This window comes from Anas acuta, chromosome 1, assembly GCF_963932015.1.
Source record: "Anas acuta chromosome 1, bAnaAcu1.1, whole genome shotgun sequence".
Classification (NCBI taxonomy): Eukaryota; Metazoa; Chordata; class Aves; order Anseriformes; family Anatidae; genus Anas; species Anas acuta.
The window spans coordinates 136,132,647-136,155,804 of record NC_088979.1 but is presented as its reverse complement, the minus strand read 5'-3'; the positions used below and the strand labels follow the sequence as shown (position 1 = coordinate 136,155,804).

At 37.8% G+C, this 23,158-nt stretch overlaps 1 protein-coding gene across 24 annotated transcripts in view; it reads right to left on the bottom strand.

Annotated features, from left to right (window-relative positions):
* Positions 1 to 23,158, bottom strand: part of CCDC91 (coiled-coil domain containing 91) — a 169,231-nt gene that overhangs the window by 107,488 nt on the left and 38,585 nt on the right. For all 24 annotated transcript variants that reach the window (XM_068658948.1, XM_068659048.1, XM_068658967.1 and 21 more), the window contains 2 exons: positions 20,989 to 21,165; positions 19,428 to 19,532 (listed from right to left, as the gene is read on the bottom strand). In XM_068658948.1, the coding sequence (XP_068515049.1) occupies positions 19,428 to 19,532; positions 20,989 to 21,165 (282 nt within the window). The remainder of the gene's footprint in view (positions 1 to 19,427; positions 19,533 to 20,988; positions 21,166 to 23,158) is intronic.

Below are 23,158 nucleotides of genomic sequence, written 5' to 3'. Positions count from 1 at the left end.
AAAGCAGGGGGACATCTGGAGTGATGGCATTTGTTTTTCCAAGAAACCGCTATTTGTGATAAGCCCTGCTTTCCTGGAAGTGGCTGAACACCTGCTTTCCAATTGGAAGTAGCAAATGAATGCTTTGCTTGCAAACATGGCTTCTGCATTACCTAGTATACTCTCTTTATTTCAACCCACGAGTTCTTGCACTTTTACCTTTCCAGTTCTCATTCCCCGCAAACCCATTTGAGGAGAGTAACCAAGCAGCTGTGTGGAATTTAGCTGCCTGCTGGGGTTAGACCACAACATAATCTCATTGGCTAAAACATCCTAATGCTTACCTTCATCGTACTTTTTCCCCCCCTTACATGAAGTTCTAACTTCCCATGTTTCAATTTATGACCATTACCACTTATCCTCCTGCTACGCACCTCAAAAGAACCTGCCTGGCTCCATCTTTCTGACAACTTTGTACGTATTGGACATCTGCTTGTAGGCTTCCCTAAGCCTTCTCTTCTCCATGCTCAAGTCAATATACAGTGTTCACTCTATTCCCCTCATTCACAATCTCATTGGTTTGACACGGAAATCAATCAAGGTTCATCACGCACAGTATTTTTTGGTAAATCCCTCATTATTCCAACCTTCTTCATCTACCCCAAAATGGCTGCCAATGGCAGTTACTGAATACTTTTCCCAAGGACTAACAGACTGGCAAGCTTGTAGATCTGCAAACCATCCTTATTTTTCTCCTATAATCATGCTTTCTTCAGTCTCTGAAATGATAGTGATCTCAGAGTGACATCAGCCAGATATCTTATCATCTGACTAAAACTCAGCTCTCCTAAACTCTGTGATCCATCCTCTCCAATTCTCCATGGTATGATGCTGTTAATTCTTACAAATGACCTCAACTCCTCTTTTTCCCTGTCTTCTTAATGAAAGAATATCCATCATCCATACCAGAGATTTAGCCACACAAAGTACCCCAACACATCTATTCTCTTCCTCTAAGCAAAAGTCTTTAAATCACCAAAAGTTATTTTTATTAAATGAGCACACATCAGTTGTAACATATTCTGAAAAAGCCAATGATTAATATTGTATTATGTTACTTAGAGGTAACTAAAAGCTATTATGATGATCGTTTTGTGTGTGTATTTGTTTGTTTTATTTTTTTTTATTCACACAGACCTGCTACATTTTAACAACTACAGCTCATGAAACTGTATCATCACCTAATGCATCTTTAAAAAAGTGATACAATTATATAAATTGTCAAAAAAGCAAATGGATTCAGGAAAATATTCAAAATTCTAAAAATTATAGTGAAAACAAAGGCATAATATATATGTGCTTTTCAAAAGATACAAGAAATAAAATTCAACATCCTTGACTATAGATGGCATCAAGACAAAACCAAAACTGTCAAAGATTCTTTGAGAAATGATATCAAATCTTTTGTGCAATATGCTTTCTGAAAGACTGAAACCTAAGAGCAGACTATTAATTGAAGGATGAAACACAGAGTTCGAGACAATGTTAGAAAAAAAAAAAAAGTCAAATTTAGCCTTCAGTTGAGACTTGTATTTACTTCAATTGAAGCTATAAGAGGATATCCAAAGAACTTTCCCATTACAGAAACTCTTAAGGAAAGAACTGAAAGAAAACTGACTAGCAATTTTCCTCCTGCACCAACAAGGAACAGATAAAGCAACAAACAAAATTAACACGATTAATATCTAATTTCTGTCTTCTAATACAGTCTTGCTTTCTCCCATTGTCGTGGATAGAGAACTGCACTTCCCTCCGAGAGTTGCACACATAACTGAAGGAGTAGCTGACTTTTCCATTCCTGTATCTAAGACACACTCTACAGATCGTTGTCACTTTGCCATTATATTGTCTCTATATTATGCTCTTCCCTCTCACTCCCTCTTTTCCTCCTTCTCACCCCTGAAATTCTTTCTTTGGTACAATAGGAACTCTCCCCACAGCTCAACTTAATCTATTCAACATGCAGTTTCAAAAACCACAAAGCAGAGATTATACTTTTTCCCAACAAAATCAGGAGTAGGATAAAACAATATCAGCAAGAAGCCTCATGTTGCTGAAAAAGTGACAGGGAGAGGCAAAGGAATTCTATTTTGGACACAAATATCAATTCCTCTAAACTCTACAAACTAAGACCATACATATGCCCCCCTTCACAAGAGTCCCTCAGTTCCTTTCTACAAGCCAGCTGGCAGGGATGCAGGAACAAGCTCACACTTTTTGTTGTATAAGACAAATCAAAACATAGATTTTTAAAGGCTGTAGCACTGGGACTGAATTTGACTGAAAGCTTTAGCTGTATTATAACTTTGTTTGAAATTTCTTGGTATTTTAGACTACGTCAGACCTCCCACAAATTGGCTAATCCGGAAGAGAAAAATCATGATTAAGACACGTTCTTGTTCTGAGCAGCTCCCCTCTTCAGAGGGGCCCAAACATTGCTTATAGTAAGGCTTTTGGCTAAAAGTGTTTTTGAAAAGCAAAAGGAAATTCTTCTGAAATGCAGCCTTCCTCAACTGGATGCATGCAGATTTATTAAGCATACGTAAAAGGTATTTAAAAGCCAGGAGGCCACACTTAAAAATCTACAGTGCACAGATTAAAAATACAAAATATCAAAAATCAAATTAAAAAATTACTTCTTCCTTCAAAAATACTATTGGGTTTCCACCTTGCAATGGAAAATTAGTCAGCTATGGCAGTGACTGGTATCTGAAAAGATGAGGTACTTGGTGGTGAAAATAGGAATGTGTTGAAAATTTATGAAATTAACTTGTTATAGGAATTGTTATAAGAATATATGTATAAGAGTTGCTGTTTTTATTTAATAAATATTCTGTTCTCGGAAGAATATCCAAGAATACCTTGATGTAAGAAGGGAGGCAAATGCCACTAGACTTGAGAGCTTTTGCATATTTTCATGAGATATGATATCTTCAGACTACTCCTGTGTTCTTTGTTACCGATTAGCTAACATATCCTTTCTCCAAGCATAGGAGATGTTCACTGCATTTTTGGCCAAATTTCATTAAGACTTAAATAATTTTCCTCATTTAATACAGTCACTATAACCAATATAAGTAATAACAGTTTTGCAGAACACCAGATAAAGGCTGGAAAACAAAGAAGGAAGGAAGAAAAGCAAGATCTCCCTAGAAGCAGTTAATTTTCATCATAACCTAGTACAGTATTTCTTGCATCTTCAATCTGAAGTGTTTAGCATAACTCACTGCAAAAAAACATCATAGTTTAAATCAAAATTTTAACTGCTACAAAAAAAAAGTATGGTATGAACTTGACATGAAATTTTCCTCAATGGAAACAAATGATACATACCGTCATACTTGAAAAAAAAAAAAATAGATTACCATAGAACTCCAATGACAATAACTCCTTAGTAGTTTTAAATAGCAAACATTAAATAGTCCAAATGATGATGTATTATCACTAATATTTTGCAAAAATGATGCCACAAAAACAGCCAACAAAGTGAAACACTGCCTGAAATTACAGTTTAGGTCATGAAGATGGAAATAGTTATTTCCTTTTCTTCTTTAGCACTAACAAGGAGGCTCTTTAATTATTACAAACAAACAAACAAAAACAAAAAAAACACTTTTCTGGTTACACTGACTGAATATAAGGGAGGTCCAGAATATTTTTCATTCCTTCTTGCTTATGAGCTCAAACTATGTTTTCCCTTTTTAACTTTCCCCTGAGTTACTGAGACCTAGATAGTTTCAGACACTATCTAGCAGGTGAATGGAAATTTGTTTTGCAATGATACATTCACTTCTTTCTATAAACTTATTTCAAACTCAGACTTAAGACTAAGCTCTTTGAAAACCTAGCACAGAGACTTGGACTGTTCTCCCAACATAAACATTAACTACATTTACTTCAGCCAGTAATTCTGCACTTATTGTACATAAAAATATTATGATACATAGAATCATAGAATCATAGAATATCCTGAGTTGGAAGGGACCCTTAAGGATCATCAAGTCCAACTCTTGACACCGCACAGGTCTACCCAAAAGTTCAGACCATGTGACTAAGTGCACAGTCCAATCTCTTCTTAAATTCAGACAGGCTCGGTGCAGTGACCACTTCCCTGGGGAGCCTGTTCCAGTGTGCAACCACCCTCTCTGTGAAGATCCCCCTCCTGATGTCAAGCCTAAATTTCCCGTCTCAGCTTAACCCCGTTCCCACGGGTCCTGTCACTGGTGTTAATGGAGAAAAGGTCTCCTGCCTCTCGACACCCCCTTACGAGGAAGTTGTAGACTGCGATGAGGTCTCCCCTCAGCCTCCTCTTCTCCAGGCTGAACAGGCCCAGTGCCCTCAGCCGTTCCTCGTATGTCTTCCCCTCCAGGCCTTTCACCATCTTCGTAGCCCTCCTCTGGACACTCTCCAACAGTTTCATGTCCTTTTTATACTGTGGTGCCCAGAACTGCACACAGTACTCGAGGTGAGGCCTCACCAGCGCAGAGTAGAGTGGGACAATCACCTCCCTTGACCTACTAGCGATGCCGTGCTTGATGCACCCCAGGACACGGTTGGCCCTCCTGGCTGCCAGGGCACACTGCTGGCTCATATTCAACTTGCTGTCTACCACGACCCCCAGATCCCTTTCTTCTAGGCTGCTCTCCAGCGTCTCATCACCCAGTCTGTACGTGCAGCCAGGGTTTCCCCGTCCCAGGTGCAGGACCCGGCACTTGCTCTTATTGAACTTCATGCGGTTGGTGATCGCCCAGCTCTCCAACCTATCCAGATCCCTCTGCAAGGCCTTTCCACCCTCATTCGAGTCCACAACTCCTCCAAGTTTGGTGTCATCAGCAAACTTGCTCAAAATACCTTCTATTCCTACATCCAGATCGTTTATAAAAATATTGAAAAGTACCGGCCCTACATGATGGAATTCAAAATTGTTCTTAGTCCTTTATCCTCAGTATCTTGGATTATTTTTTAATCATTAATCAGACTTGCAATTACAGATTTTTAAGTGAAATTTCATTATGGTATTTATTTCTGGAAACGAATGCTGATCATCATAAACAATTACTTTCTTGAGGATGCTTAAATTTATAATGCTAATACAAAACTAAAATAGTGTCTGTTGAGTCTAAGTAACAGGTATATTTATGGAATTCTATAGAACTAGGAAAGTCTGGTTTAGACAATTTATGTCAACATCCTTCAGGTTTAAGAACAGATTTTCTAGTTTTCACTATTATCAGTTCTCTTTAAAAGATAAAACTTAACCAAAAAGTAAAAAAAAATCTCAGGAGTTTAAGTACGATTACTTTAAATGGCACACTTCATTCTAGTCCTTTTAAGCCTTTAATGAGGAAAACATATACAAGTCTCAGAAACAAAGTTTTTTATTTTGATTTTTTTAAGAACAATGTCAGTGAAGTAACTAATTAGTGTCACCATGATTATATTTAAGGAAAATCAAAAGTATTCTGTGTAAGAACGTATGTTAAAAAACTTTGTATAAATATATTTTTATTTAAAGACAAAATAAAGTTGGGTGTGTAATCTAGCTATGTTGGTGTATAGAGCTGACTTTTACTGTGTCTTTTCTTCATCATCTCCCTAACCTTGTTTTATTATGTTTCTCATAATCAGTCAGCAGTTTTAAAACAATGATATGAAATTGCTGTATTTATGTTCTATTGTGATAACTGCAATAACTAATACTTTACCCCTGTAACTACTCTCTCAATATCAAGAACTAAACAGAAATGACCACCTACCTACCTTGGCAGTAGATTACAGCTCTGTTAAAATTATGATGCCATACATTTGGCCTATGTATTAAAATCACAGCAATTGCATTACTCTAAGCAAAAAGAGCCTAAATTTTAAAGGCATAATTAGTAAGGAAGTTTCATGGAGATAAAAGATGCATTAGTATAATTAATTTTGACATGCAAGCCATGTGAGTTTTTCTTAGTTATAAGATCAACTTCCATATATATTATAGTTATATATATATATATATATATATATATAATCAACCTCCAGCATATGAATTTTAGGTTAGAATATATATTTATACAAATACAGTCACTTAATACTTGACAAATGATGTTATTTCAACCAAATTAATTCAGAATCAGATGTGCAATATACATAAAACAATACAGTTTGAAGTAAAATAAAAGGTCTCTAATAGGTAAAATAGACAACAAAATTTCTACCAATATTATAAGGTGTATTCTGTGACCCTTCAAAACTTATTAACACTGAAACAAATATGATTTAGCATTTAAATATAAAGGAAGGGACAATGCTTTAAAATTGTTCAAAAAATATCCTAAAGTTTGTTATGTACCTTGATCTCTCCCAATTACATTAGCATGAAAAACAAAAATTCTGGTAAAAGTATTTAACAATTTTGACTGCCATTGGGTAAGATTTTGTATTTTGACTGTAAGCAATGTTCAAGTACTCACAATGATTTCACTAATAGTATCAGATAACTTATATTGAATACAAACAGTACTCAAATTGATCCAGAGATGTGGAGTTACTTTGGTATTGTTCCCCACATGTGCATATCAAGTACCAAATAATTCCCAAGTGTACGCTAATTAATAGATAATCTACGTAGAAGCATTGCCTTTCCACTGTAGTTCTACTCTACATAGGTCTTAATTCTAAGTACATTTTGCACATTCTCACTATGTTTTTCCAACGAAATACAATTTCTATAAACACTAGATCTCGTGAAAATCTTGATAAGATTGGTGCTAATGAACTCCAATTTATCAGTTAATTAAATATATTTTGGACATTCACAACAATCTCAATTAGAATTCCCAGGTTAAAGAGATAAAAAATTAATCATCTTGAGCACACTCACTGTGAATGGATTTGTGTACTATCTGTGCTGGACTTGAGAAACACAACATATTAGTCAATTCATTCATATAAATTTATGGCCAAATTTTAAATGGTGAAACAGGAACCTGGGTTTCAAAATAATATATATGATGTGATTTTGTTGTTGTTGTTGTTACTTACATCTTTGAAAAATTAAAGTTGTTTAAGCACAATCCTTGGCATATCTTCAAAACCAGACAGTCAAAGGAGGTACCTAATTGTGAAAAAAATGCTAGGCTATGGCTAACTGAATACAGTGCAAGGCAAGTTGGGTATTCAAAGCTGTTAACTAACAGTGCAATAGCATAAGAGAGACAGAATATTTCTAAAAGAAAACCACCATGCTAAGGCTTAATATCCACTCTTTCAGCTAGCCACAAGAGAATAAAATAATTCAGAAAAAAAAATAAAAACAAATAAGTTTGAAGGAAAAATGGAAGAATTTAAGTCTGAAGGAAAAAAAAAAAAAAAAGAAAAGAAAAAAGAAAGGCAAGAAGAATCTTTTCCTAAAAGGCATAAAGAGTCCTTTTATTCATAGTCTGCAAAAATATTTTGAGAAATGAAGACACTAAAACTGGAAAAAAAATACAGGCCAAAAGATAAACAATTAAAGTGATTAATAGAGACTGGATAAAAATGAGTGTCTGAAGGAAAAGTAACAAGAGTAAGAGTAATTAAAAAAAAAAAAAAGGGTGGAGAAATACATGTGCAGTATCTGGCACACACTTGAAAAAGAAATGGGCATAGTATTGTTGCCACATCCATAAACTTATTTAACAGATCAGCAAAATGATGCATTTCTATCTGCCTTTTCTGACATCTCTGTTTTTCAGTGTTCCATTTTAAGCCTTCCTGTGACCTGTAAAATTTCCAGGAATCTAATTTAAAAGCTTAGTTGCAGGTACAGTAGATAATTTTTTTCACACCTATTTTTCATTATTAGTATTCTGTCTCCTCCATGTCTGCACCTAAAACCAACCTAAATATTTTCTTAGAAGATGGTATTTAACAGGATGTAAGTCATATATTAGTTTTGTAAAAAAACATACATTTTTGAGTACTCCAGCCACATAAAGCACCTACCTCTGAGACCTGTTTCCCATCTCCTGTGTAACACCTTTTTCAGAAACATAAACGCAGTCTTTTGGAAGAAGAGGCCAGGAAGGCAAGAAGAAGGAGTTGCCCTTGATGTAAGAGAGCAGCTGGAAGGCACAGAGCTCTGTTTTGAGGGAGGTGATCAGTCAAGTACTGTCAGGGGACAGGCCTACATAGCTGACATGGCTGCATCTGCCTGCTGTAGATGAGGCCTGCTGTAGATGAGGCCTTCTTCAGCTGTCTGGAAGAAGCCTCACATTTGCAGGCTAAGTCCTGCATTCCTCATGGGGAATGTTAAGCACCCCAGGATCTGCTGGAAGGACAACACAGCAGGGCACAAGCAATCCAAAAGAATTTTGAAGCACACTGACAACTTTCTAAGACAGCTGACTGTGTCAGTCTCTTAGGTGCTCTGCTGGGCCTGATACAAACATAGAAGGACTGTTTGGGGATGTGAAAACGCTCAGCAGCATTGGCTGCAATGACCACGAGATGGTGGAGTACAGGATCTTGAGAGGAGGGAACAGGGCAAAAAGCAGGATCTCAACACTGAACTTTAAGAGTAGACTTTGGTTTCTTAAGGGGTTCTGTTAAGAAGAATCCCATAAGAAACAGGTGGGCTCCAAGAGAGCTCATTCCTATTAAAGGATCACCTCCTCCAAGCTCAAGAATGGTCCATCCCGACAAGCCTGAAATCAAAAGCAGCAAGAAGCCTGCATGAATGAACAAGGAGCTCCTCACTAAAGTCACAGGAAGAGTTCAGGATGTGGAAGCAGGGACAGGTGATCCAGAAGGAATATAGAGATGCTGTCTCAAGCATGTAGGGATACAGGGTTAGGAAAGCCAAAGCCCACTTAGAGTTGAACCTGGCAAGAGATGTGAAGGGCAACAACAACAACAAATTTACTCCAGAAATATATTAATATCAAGAGGAAGGCTAGGAAAAGCACAAACCTGTTGCTGAATTGGGAAGGGGGCCCTGGTGGCAAATGACTCTATGTCTTAAGACTGGTCCCTAAGACTCTAGGGAAAGTCTGCAGCAAGGAGGGCTTAAACCCTCAACGGAAGCAGATCAGACTATGGAACACTAAAACAAAACAAACATCAAGTCCGTGGTGCGTGACTTGGTGCAGCCACAAGTGCTGAGGGAGCTAACTGATGTCATTTTGAGGCTACTTCATTATCTTTCAAAGATCATGGCAACCAGGAGAGGTTTCCAAGGACCGGAGGAAAGCAAATGTCATGCCTGTCTTCAGGAAGGGCTAGAAAGAGGTCTGTTAGCCTCACCACATTCCCTAGGAAGGTGATGGAGCAATTGATTCTGGAAACCATTTCCAGACACATGAAATAGAAGAAGCTGATTGGTAGTAGTTGGTATGAACTTAAAAAGGAAAAAAAAATATGCTTAACCAACAGCTGTCTTGGTGGATGAGGAATTAGTGGTGTCTCATTTATCTCAACTCGAAGAAAGGCTTTAGTCAGTCTCCTAGATAAGCTCAAAAAGTACAGGTTAGATAAGTGGAAAGTGAGATGGACAAACTAGCTGAATGCTTGAGCTCAGAGGGTTATGATCAGTGGCACAAAGTCTACCTGCAGACAAGGCACTAGTGGTATACCCCAATACTGTCCAATACTGTCTGGTATACTGACCAATACTGTCTAAACTCTTCATTAATGATCTAGGTAGAGTGCACCCTCAGCAAGTCCATAGATGACACAAAACCAGAAAGAGTATCATTCTGATCATTCTGCCATTCAGCCTTTTGAGGACCCAGTGGAGTTCAACAAAAGGAAATGCTAAGTCCTGCACCTAGGCATTACACCAGTATACACCAAGGACCAAAGGCTGGAAAACAGCTTTGCAGAGAAGAAACTTGTGGGCCATGGTGGACAAGCTGACCACAATTCAGCAACACATGGACATCAGCAAAAATGACCAATGGTATCCTTTGTTGCATTAGGAGCATTGTCAGCAGGCTGAGGGAGATGGTTCTTCCTCTCAGCTCAACACTGCTGAGGTCACATCTGGAGGACTATGTGCAGTTCCAGGCACACCAGTACAAGACATGCACATACTGGAATGAGCTCAGCAAAGAACTGCAAAGATGATTAAGCGATTGGAGCATCTTACAAACAATGAGAGGCTTAGAGAGCTTGGGAGCATTCAACCTGGAGAAGAAGTCAAGGTGGATCTTATCAAAGTGTATGAATACCTGATGGGAGGGTTTGAAGAAGGAGGAGCCAGACTCTTCTCAGTAGTGCCTTGCGACAAGATATAAGCACTGGGCACAACCTGAAATATAGGAAATTCTGCTTGAACATAAGAAAACCTTTCTACTGTGAGTGGTCACCATGTTGCCCAATGAGACTGTGGAGATGTCATCTGTACAGATATTCAAAACGCAACTGGACACTGTGCTAGGCAATCTGAGGTTCAACTAGATGACTCAAGAGGTATCTTCAGATGCAATGATTTGAATGAAATAAAGTCTTTTAGATGGATTATTTCTACTTTATCACAATTATTTTTAGAACAGTAGTTTTCAAATTGATAATTAATATACAGGGGAAGCAAAGAGCTTCCTATAAAGTATGATAGCAAAAAATGTAAATAACCATTAAATACCATCAAATATTTTCTGTGAGTTAATAACTTTTAAACTGATATTTATTAATTAAAGTAGCTTTTATATGTGCTTTGCCACTAACATCCATCGTAAGCAGCAACAGTCACACTGGATATTATTAACTCCTGACCAAGATTCTGAATTATCTGCAAGTTTCCAGCTTCCATTAAGAAATACAAATCAGCATTAACATTTTTAAATTTAAGAGATTTGTGAAGTATGTAATGTAAATTAGACACTCAATTTCCATTTCAAATCCAAGGAAGATTATATTAAAATTAATGACATTTCTAGTGTCTATGTGTGGACAAACTGAAATCAGAGTTGTTAAAGTGGTTCAACACAGCAAGTGTGCAAGCACAGAAGCATTTATGTTTAACCTACTTCAACAGTACAGAAACAGGAATGACAGCAAAACAGTAAGTTTTTTTCCCTGTTTACATGGTGTAGGTATGTCAGTTACCCCTAAATCCTCAGAGCCAGCTCAAGAAGAGGAACTGTTTCACAGACTAACTTCCCAGTAACAGAAGAATGCATATCTTCAGATTTCAGCTGAATATGATTAATTATGGCCAATCCATACTGAGAATGCACTTGAGCCTGTACTTTTCCATCATATTCTTCCTATAAAAACTCAAGGTAAGGTGGAATTATTTAAGATTTAACTGAAAGTTCAGCATAAAACAGGCTATCAGGCCAACAGCCACCCCCCCTCCCCCCCCTCAAGCATTCTTATACACTGTCATGTTTCAGTTAAGGAAAACAGTAGTATTGCAATCAGAAGCAAATCTGTCAGCTACTGCTTCATCAGGTTCTCTGGAACGTAGATAGCCTTTGCAGCATGAATAATCACAAAATGAATTTGAAAGGTGAACTGCAGTTTGAAGAAAAATATGACTCATGCTGTATATCATTTCAGGTTCTTTAAAATGGCAACAGACAAATTCTTGGATGTTATCTTCTCTCACTTGATTTCCCCTCCAGCCCCCCTCCCCAAAGAGCTACCCTCCAAAACAGAAAAACTGTTCTCTTTATTAGAACTTAAAAAACTTGTCTAGTTGCATGGGGGTACACTGCATTTACCAGAGAATTAATACACAGGCAATACTGGCCTCCAAAGAAAGTTATATCTTCCAACACAGATTACAACATTTATTAATCATATGACCAACTAGCATTAGTAAACATAAACATTTCACCCTGTTACTTCAGAATTGTTTCATGAAATTACTTTAGTAAATGCACATTTGTTGCTTATGCACATTAGAAGTACAGTTCTGGGGTGTTCCAGAATAGGAAGCTTTGGGATCATCTTTGTTTATCCCAAATACACAGACTTTGAAACCTTCCTGTTGTCCATGTGAACAGGACTATTTCTCAATAAAGATGTCAATTTCAAATCTAATGTGACATGTTTCAGCCACTGAGACTATTCACAATCTGGACAGCTCATGGACCACATATCATAGTTCTCGAGCTGGCTGAAAACAGAACTCCTGCACCAACAAGAAAACTGGCTGAACAATTTAGAAAGCCCAATTTGTTCTTCTCTCAAATGATGGAAGAACCCATGCCAGAAGCAGAATTCTACTCCCCAGTTGTCAGCACTGGATGAGAAAGGAAGACATGAAGAAAGAAGGACAGCTGACTTTATCCATTAGCAATGTCAGGAGCAAGTATAGAAATAGAAGTAGGAACACACAAGAAGGTACAGGCAAAAAATCTAATGATGCACGGTGGTTGGAAGGAGAAGGTGACTTAAGAAAGGAGCAGACCAGGAAGGTTACCCGTCAGTCACCTGTACCCTATGTACACGAGCCATTCTGAGGCCAGATCAGAGACACATGCATCACACCTATAGGATGAGATCCCTTAGAAAAGGAATTATCCCTTGGACAAGATCACATTAGGAGCAGTGAAGAGAAGTGTTCTCTATGATTAATTTCCCACTCCTCAATCCTTAATACCTTGTAATCTCATTTAACTGCTGTCCTCTTCCCCTCTGCAGGACACCAATGAACATTTAGACTATAAGACACACAGAAAGCTGTGGTCTTGTTTTACTCTTGTCAGCTACTGACATCCCAACTTATCTCTGAAAAACCTTCTGTCATCATTGCAAAACAATTCTGCCATCATCAATCATGAAAATGAAATTATTCTTTCGTTCTCAGAAACACTCCTCCAAGTGATACTTTCTATAGAACTAATGTAATATAACTTTGTAGTTTTAATATTATTATGATAGAAAGTTTAGAATGTAACCACCAGGGCTAGTATTTACTTATTCAGTCCTTTATTTCATTAATAGATTACTATGATATTGCTTGCATCTAAACACAAGGATTTTAAGATATGTTGTGAAATATTATGATGGGGGGCTAAGGTAAGGCAAATCATTTTAAATACTAACAGAAAGAGGAAAAGGAGAAGTATCCATACACACAAAATCAGGCAGCATCACAATAAGCCACATTACTTAACACTCCTTTTTCAACATCTTACAAATACAAAATTTTACATGTATTGGGTGCAAGTTTTGAGATTTGTATAGATCAAAATCACTTTTTATAAAATTTTACTTAATCTAAATGCATGATGAATCTATAATGAATCTAGCATGAACACCATATTTCTAAGGTACATATAAATGAAACATTTTAAGGTTTTGAAGCATCATCTCCAAAAACAATGAGAGAGACCATTAAACATTTTATTCTACATGAGGAAGCATGCTATATAGGCCCAGTATATAAGGAAAACAAAATTACAAGGCAGTATTAATCAGAATAAAAACAAACTCATCTTTCAGAATTATGATGGAAGAAACTAGCCCAAAATCTCAGATTTATCATTTCCTGTCTTTACTTAGTTACACTTCAAGTCTTTTGCTCATAATTTGAAGCTTTACAATTTAAATATTACATTTAGTGGGAACTCAATGGAAAGAACCACCCAAACATAAAAAGCTACAGAAATAAATAGATGAAACATCTAATAACAGCAATGATTACACTTATATTACCATGCAATTTAATTCTAGTTATGAGTTAGTTCACGACATTTGGATCATTATGTACTGATGTATAGTTTCTTCAGTATAATCTTCCTCTCTTACCTTTCTAAAACATCATTTAGAGAATCCATCTGACCTACTTTAGACACAAGAGCATCAAGTCAAAACAAAATCATAGTACTAAACTAATTCATTTTTAAATCATAACCAATAAGATCGCAACAATAAGAATATTATTAAATAAAATAAAAAAGGCACTTTTTTAAAATTAAAAATTTCAAATATGTTCCCTAAACAAAAAGGGAGAAAAGAAACAAAGGATTCCATGCAAAAACATCTTCGGTACTTTCAGAAGAACTACGGATTTGTTAAGTTAGAAGAATAGATGTCAGTAGCCAAAAGAAAGTGTCTGTTTCAAAAAGAAAATCACACCACATCAACTACATTGTGCTGTGAGAAAAAAAAAAAAAAAAAAAAAAAAAAAAAAAGCCTGCTTAACTTCCAGAAAGGGTTGATGATGGGAAAAAATGTGTATAACCACAACTAGAATTTTCCAACAGCAATGTAGTATTACTTCAAATAAAGCTGTGTGGTAAATCAAAGAAATAGCAGGGGAAAAATATGATCCAGTTCTCAGTGAACCATCCACAACTGTTGTCTGCAGATAGACCAAACATGGTAAGTCTTATCAGCTATACAATCTATAGAAAGAATCAAGGTCCCACTTAGAACACTAGAACCCAGGCCCTGTTTTCTCTTCCCAAACTGAATGTTCCCTTTCTGATCTGCAAATTAGAGAATGTCACCTACTAACACAAGCATTTACTTTAACATTTTTCCCCCGCTATATTATAAATTTCTTTTGTAGTTTTAGAATGTAGCATTTATTCATTTCTGCAACATACTAAAATGAGTCTGCCATAAAACTTTAGATTTGCAGAATTAGAGTGGCTTAATCGGCGTTATGGTCAAAAAATGTATTGCCTCCTATCACTGAATGACTTGAAAATATGCAGCACCTCCTATTTAGTGAGGAGCAGAGATGATAAAAAAAATATACTTATGACCATGTGATCAAAAAGGAAAAAAAGTCAGACATACGTTTGTTCCTGTTTTGTTCCTGCCTATATAAGTAAGAAATTATTAGGAGTGTGGGAATCATAATTCTAATTTTACCAGCTTGCATGAGTTCAGTATCTCAAAGAGACCATTACATTAAATATCAAAATGAGTCTATAATATTAGTTAATACCAATTTGTTTATTCTATTTATGAACCCTCAACCACCCCTTTACTGTCTCTGGTTGTTGTAGTAGCATACGGAAACAACATTAAAATGGAAAAATATTACGTGCACTGTTCAATCTTTATTTTTTTTAATGTTGACTTTATTTAGACGAAACAGAACTTTTTACTTGTGTTTCACACACAAAAATGTGAAAACACTCCATTATCATCATCAACTGGTTAAGCACTAGCACTATACCAAGGACTCTCTCTGAATGTTGGTCCCCATGATTAGGAGCAGCAATTATCACTCCCCTTCAATTCTTGCATTTTCAGCATTACCAGAGTGACTGTAAGTTTTTTTTCAGATTTATGAAGAATTTTGTGACTATCACAAAGCACAATTCACTTCATTATAATTAGCAACTCAGAGAAAACATATGTATATGCTTTATGCTCTTTATCTCATCTTTCAAAATGTTTATATTAATAAAATTCATAAAAAAGCCTAAAAGCGTATTTTATTTAGACAATTTTGTGACAAAATAAAAATGCAGTATCTGTATCAGTAGGGAATACTTAAACTGGGATTAACAATGTGAAATATCTCTTATCAATCCAAGTCATTCCAGGCCAGACCTCAGAATCCATCAAGCTTATAAAATAAGAAAAGAATAACTGGCTTAGTTGACAAAGTGAGATTAATAAAATCTTCTCAGCACTTAATACAATTAACTCATAAAAGAGGAAGGTTTAATCTAAATATTACCTGGTTTAAAGATCTTACTGACTTTTTGGCTATGTTACCTCCAAACCAGCTTTTGAGAATAGATTTACTAATTAACTGACTTCTGACACTTGTGATTAACAGTCAATTATTGAATATAAAGCACCATGAAATAATGCATGTTCACTTACAGTACATAATAGACCCATCTTATAAGACAATTGTCACAGCCAAACATTTGAACAAAAACTTCATGTAAAAGGAATGAAATCAACGCACATTTATAGTACAGGACATCAGAATTATTTCAGTTAAAAGTCTTATCCTCAAAGTTTCCAAAACTATGCCAGAGTCAAAAGTCTGCTTTAAAGCTTTTCAAGTAAGAGCTAATAGTCAGCTGTTTCTACTTGAAAAAGAAATTCCAGTGAGATGGACATCTGTATTCCATATCTATCAAGTTTACTCAGTGTGTGGCCACAGGTGTTGGCCCTGGTACTGTAGAAGCCAAGGAAGAAAGGCAAAAGTAACTGGTATTAAAAGAAGGCACACAATATTCATTTCATGAAATTAATTTTAACTCTTAGAAGCACAACATTTTTTCTCTGATTTGATTTTCACTATATCCAGAAAACAAGAGGAACTGGATGATATTTTCTACAAAGTTAAAGGTTATGACCCTTTCATCTAGCATTCTTGAAAACTGTAGAGTCTGACAGAGAGGTATAACTGACAGGGAGACATTTGCAAACCTAAGGGGGTGTTTATGGAAAGGCTGGACAGTAGATGATATTTGTGGTAGGGGGACGGTTGGACCAGATGATCGTGGAGGTCTCTTCCAACCTTAATGATTCTATGATTCTAAGTAACATTTCCACTACTTAAATATTTCTGCATGAAGAGTACCATCATTAAAGTATTTTTAAAAAGCAATTAAAAAAATAAAATATTAAAAAAATAAGATCCACTAATTAAAATGTCAAGAGTTTATGATTTCCTTTAGCCAATCCAATAATCCATAAAACTGAATGTTTTTAGGCAACATGTTTTATAACATAGCTAGCAAATATTTGAGTAGGATGTTACATGCACATACACAAAAAATAGGTTACCATAAATTCTAGGAAGTAAAACTAAAAAAAAAAAGTATGTGTGAGACTTCAAGCATGTATTAAATGATCACAGAATCACAGAATTTCTAGGTTGGAAGAGACCTCAAGATCACAGAGTCCAACCTCTGACCTAACACTAACAAGTCCTCCACTAAACCATATCACTAAGCTCTACATCTAAACTTCTTTTAAAGACCTCCAGGGATGGTGACTCCACCACTTCCCTGGGCAGCCCGTTCCAATGCCTAACAACCCTCTCAGTAAAGAAGTTCTTCCTAAGATCCAGCCTAAAACTCCCCTGGCACAACTTTAGCCCATTCCCCCTCGTCCTATCACCAGGCACGTGGGAGAACAGACCAACCCCCACCTTGCTACAGCCTCCTTTAAGGTACCTATAGAAAATGATAACATCTCCCCTAAGCCTCCTTTTCTCCAGGCTGAACAAGCCCAGCTCCCTCAGCCGCTCCTCATAGGACTTGTTCTCCAGACCCCTCACCAGCTTTGTCGCCCTTCTCTGGACTCGCTCGAGCGCCTCGATGTCCTTCTTGTAGCAAGGGGCCCAAAACTGAACACAGTACTCGAGGTGCGGCCTCACCAGAACCGAGTACAGGGGGACAATCACCTCCCTAGCCCTGCTGGCCACACTGCTTCTTATACAAGACAGGCTGCTGTTGGCCTTCTTGGCCACGTGAGCACACTGCTGGCTCATATTCAGCCAACTATCAACCAATATTCCCAGGTCCTTCTCTGACAGGCAGCTTTCCAACCATTCCTCTCCCAGTCTGTAGTGCTGCTTGGGGTTATTGTGCCCCAGGTGCAGGACCCGGCACTTGGCCTTGTTGAACTTCATACAGTTGGTCTCAGCCCATTGGTCCAGCCTATCCAGATCCTCCTGCAGAGCCTTCCTACCCTCGAGCAGATCGACACACGCACCCAGCTTGGTGTCATCTGCAAACTTACTGAGGGTGCACTCAATGCCCTCATCCAGATCATCAATGAAGATATTAAAGAGGACTGGCTCCAGTACCAAGGCTTGGGGGACACCACTAGTGACCGGCCTCTAACTGAATTTGACTCCATTTACCACGACTCTTTGGGCCTGGCTATCCAGCCAGTTTCTAACCCAACGAAGCGTATGCCAGTCCAAGCCAAGAGCAGCCAGTTTCTTGAGGAGAATGCTGTGGGAAACAGTGTCAAAAGTCTTGCTGAAGTCAAGTAGACCACATCCACAGCCTTTCCCTCATCCACCCAGTGCATCACTTTGTCATAGAAGGAGATCAGGTTTGTCAAGCAGGACCTGCCTTTCATAAACCCATGCTGACTGGGCCTGATCACTTGGTTGCCCTGCAAGTGCCACTTGATGACACTCAAGATAATCTGCTCCATGAGCTTCCCTGGCACTGAGGTCAAACTGACAGGCCTATAGTTCCCCGGGTCTGCCCTCTGGCCCTTCTTGTAGATGGGCGTCACGTTTGCTAGCCGCCAGTCGACTGGGGCCTCCCCCGATAGCCAGGACTGCTGATAAATGATGGAAAGCGGTGTGGCCAGCTCCTCCGCCAGTTCTCTCAGTACCCTCGGGTGGATCCCATCCGGCCCCATTGACTTGCACACATCCAAGTACCGTAGCAGGTCACCAACCATTTCTTCGTGGATAGTGATTCATCCTGCTCCCCATCCCCTTCTGCCAGTTCAGGGTACTCGGTATCCAGAGAACAACTACCCTTGCCGCTAAAGACTGAGGCAAAGAAGGCATTAAGCACCTCCGCATTTTCCTCATCTTTTGTAACAAGGTTTCCCCCTGCATCCAGTAAAGGATGGAGATTTTCCTTAGCCCTCCGTTTTGTGTTGATGTATTTGCAAAAAGATTTTTTGTTTTCTTTAATGGCAGTAGCCAGATTGAGCTCCAGATGAGCTTTGGCCTTTCTAATTTTGTCCCTGCACAGCCTCGCAACATCCGTAAAGTTCTCCTCAGTTGCCCTCCCTTTTTTCCAAAGATTATAAACCCTCTTTTTTCTCCTAAGCTCAAGCTGCAACTCTCTGTTGTGCCAGGCCGGTCTTCTTCCATGCCGACTCGTCTTTGGGCACGTGGGGACGTGCACGTGGGCTCCTGTGCCATTAAGATTTCCTTCTTGAAGAGCGCCCAGCCTTCCTGGACTCCTCTGCCTTTCAAAACTGCCTCCCAAGGGACTCTACCAACCAGTGTCCTGAGCAGCTCAAAGTGATCAATGATCTCGATGTTTGTGATGGAAGCAATTTTAATTCCATTTTCTAGCATCTAATTATATTTTCCAGATTTTCTGTTACGTAACACAAGCTATTCCACTAATATTGAAGTCAGCTAGTATTTTCCAAGTAAGGGGCCATAACAGCTCTAGAACATAAGACAGTGTTAAATATGCATCTATTTGGCAAATCAGTGGTTTTATTTTAATTTCTATGAAATTGATCATTCTATAGTTATGTGATTTCAGTGACAGTGATGCAGACTATTAAATCTATATTAAATCTATATAAATCTATATTAAATCTATATTCCTGCTAACATCAAAATCAGGCTGATTTGAAGGCCCTTAAAATTCTTCAAATCCAAAAAGATCTGGAGCAGGCCTGAAGATACTTACCAGAGGAATTGCTGAACATACTTCACACAAAACATCCCTGAACACAGCAAGATACTACAAGAAATAAAATGAAATTACCTGGATCATCTTGTAATGATCTTGATATTTAAGTAGCTTTTCTTTTTTATCCTTCAAGAAATTCATTTCTAGAATACTGTTTTCTTCCAGTAAATATTCTAATTCCTACAAAGGTTAGAAAATAAAATATGGAAAATTACAAACATTTTTGAATTGTGAAAATACACATTCAGGTTATCATTCCAACTAGTTTCATTTCTGAAGATACACCATTTCCTATCATAACTTCATAACAAAAACTGTAATTTTGAGAAGCATAAGGTATTTGAAGTCATTATTTTCATATTTTTAATGGCTTCTGGTTTTATACATTTGAAACACCTATTAAACATACTTTTAGAAAACGTTTTCTCTCCAAAGGCAGTAAATCCTGTTCCATACAGCCCTAATGATCTCTACCTACAGTTCCAGAATTACTAGAATTTTAACATCTTGTTCTTGTATCCCCCCTGCAAGAGCCAAGAGAGAGGAAGGAGAATGACCCTACTGACTAAACTTCAAAATTATTTGCTGTAGAAAGGGCTAGAGTTTTACATGCAGATGTTGCTCCTGCGAAACCAATTCCTATAGGCAAGCTGCTGGCACCTTTTCAGTTGCTCAAAAGCAACTATTTTTGCAGCCCCGCAAGAAGCCAATTAAGAAACCTGCCAGATCACTGTACAGCTATTCAAACAAAAAGCAAAACAGAAAGGGTCAGAAGGAGGACAAGAGGAGCAGGTATGTTTAGTTCAGTCCTGCTTTTGGATGAAATAAGAACAGTTCTTGAGATTCAAAGTCTGATTCAACTGTAGGAATAGAAACACATTTCACAACTCTTCTTCATTTACAGCCCAGCTCTCAGTATCTACTCTTAAAGTCTATGCTTATAGACTTATACCTTACCAACCTTCTTCCATACTTAACTCCTAGAAACATCAACCCACTCCAGGCCTTCCTATTCTTGGCTCATCCCCATACTTATTTTCATTTCCAACAATCCATTTCCTTCTTCCATAGCACATCTTGATAGCTATCAATGAACACAGTATTAAGAATACAAGAAATTAAACCTTCTTACTCTCCAGTGTCTCATTGACCTCTGACCAGCTTAGACGCATAACTACACGCATAGTCCTACTTGGTACTCTACCATATTTGGTGTGGAAGCACCACGAAGAGTTTAGTTACCAGCACTCCTGGAGGGAGGGGAGGAAGTATTACATATTATGTTCATATAGATAGCCAAAGGCACTTTCAACTTCAGTGACCGCATGCTCACTCCCAAAACATGAACGAGCCATTATAAATACTAACTACATAGCTTTATGCTGAGACATCTTGTCTTTCTCTATATCTTAAAAAAAAAAAAAAAGGGGGGGGGGAGGGGAACAAATAACTTTTTTCCTAAAATTTAAGATTTATTGCAAAAGATCTGACATGAAGAAAAAGTATTTTTGCTGAATTTGGATAATTTATTTTAAATTTGCCTATTTTCTCCCAAAACAAATTATAAATCTGACAGCTCAAACTATACTTAAATTCCATATAAATGTCAAATATTTATATAAAAAAACAGTCATACCTTTTTTGTTTTTATTTTTTCTTCTTCAGCAGTGCAAAGCTTGGTTTCTAGGTTTGCTACAGTTTGTTGAAGAGAGCTCTTCAATTCATTTTGCCTCTTTGTCTCATTACCATCCGTACCAATGGCCGACATGACTTCACTTAAATTCAAAGAGGCAACTTGAATATCTACTTGATTCTAAAGGTAAAAGGGAAAAGGGAATTTAACATTCAAGTCAAATTTTTATTTCCAAATGAAATTATAGATTTAAAAACTATAAACACCAAGGTTATTTATTTGTAACCACAATTCTCTGAAGTTATCCATGCACACACGTGTTCTATGTGCTGGCCAAGAAGAAAGGTCCAACAACAGAACAGTAGCTAGTAATTCTACTAGCATTCAGATCAATCTTTCCAATTTCCTCAGAGCTTTTCAAGAAACACTTTGGAGAAGGCTTTAAGAAGGAGGATATCAGATATCTCAGTTCTGAATGAAGTCAAAATACTAAAGAGAGGTGAGAAAGGGACAAAAATGAAACAAATCACTGGTCTCAAAGACTCAGACTTACAGCGAAATAAACTCGTCTTGGATTAGTCACACTTACATTTTTGCCCAATGCAGACTACAAACAGCAGCCGTGGTAAGGTAAGTGATTAAAAAGGATTCCAATTACAAAACAGATTTTTATTTTCATTTTTCTAAAATTAATATACTGAGGCTTGACTAAGAGAATAAGAGTAATCAGGACATGCCTAGAACAGTTAATACTATTTTAGTAAATTGTACAAGTGCAGGAATTGAAACAAAGGTTTCTTGAATATACAACTGAAAACAGATGGAACATAAACAAGACTGTATTTTCAGCAAAGCACAAAAATAAATTAGGTGAAATTTAAAATATTTTGTATTATAATTAACAGAAATTTGAGTTGCCCCCCCCCACCCCCACAATTATATAATCATTACTTGTTTATATAGCAACAAATTCCAAAGAAAAGAGATGGCAAATTAACTTCAACTACCATTTTTATTCTAGCTTTTTGAAAGCCAAGAGCACTTGGGATTTGGGGTAGGATGGTAAAAGAAACATCTCAGTATGTGTTGTTTTTTTTTTTTTTTTTTTTTTTAAGACAGAATTGATGGATATGATTTAATTAATTCCCCTAACACCTTTTATTCCAGACAAACTTTCAAATAATTGACTTTTTGGTTACTGAATAAGCATCTCTAGAGTCAAAGGAAAACAAACAAAATAACAGGGCTCAGTATTGGAGCCAGTCCTCTTTAATATCTTCATTGATGATCTGGATGAGGGCATTGAGTGCACCCTCAGTAAGTTTGCAGATGACACCAAGCTAGGTGTGTGTGTCAATCTGCTCGAGGGTAGGAAGGCTCTGCAGGAGAATGTGGATAGGCTGGACCAATGGGCTGAGACCAACTGTATGAAGTTCAACAAGGCCAAGTGCCGGGTCCTGCACCTGGGGCACAACAACCCCAAGCAGCACTACAGACTGGGAGAGGAATGGTTGGAAAGCTGCCTGTCAGAGAAGGACCTGGTAGTATTGGTTGATAGTTGGCTGAATATGAGCCAGCAGTATGCTCACGGGGTCAAGAAGGCCAACAGCAGCCTGGCTTGTATAAAAAGCAGTGTGGCCAGCAGGGCTAGGGGCTAGATCATCCCCCTGTACTCGGTTCTGGTGAGGCCGCACCTCGAGTACTGTGTTCAGTTTTGGGCCCCTCGCTACAAGAAGGACATTGAGGTGCTCGAGCGAGTCCAGAGAAGGGTGACCAAGCTGGTGAAGGGTCTGGAGAACAAGTCCTACAAGGAGCAGCTGAGGGAGCTGAGATTGTTCAGTCTGGAGAAAAGGAGGCTCAGGGGAGACATTATCATTTTCTATAGGTACCTTAAAGGAGGCTGTAGTGAGGTGGGGATGGGTCTATTCTCCAATGTTCCCAGGGATAGGATGAGGGGGAATGGGCTAAACTTGCACCAGGGGAGGTTTAGGTTGGACATTAGGAGGAACATTTTTACTGAAAGGGTTGTTAGGCATTGGAATGGGCTGCCCAGGGAAGTGGTTGAGTCACCAACCCTGCAGTCTTTAAAAGAAGTTTAGATGTAGAGCTTAGTGATATGGTTTAGTGAAGGATTGGTTAGCGTTAGGTCAGAGGTTGGACTCAGTGATCTTGG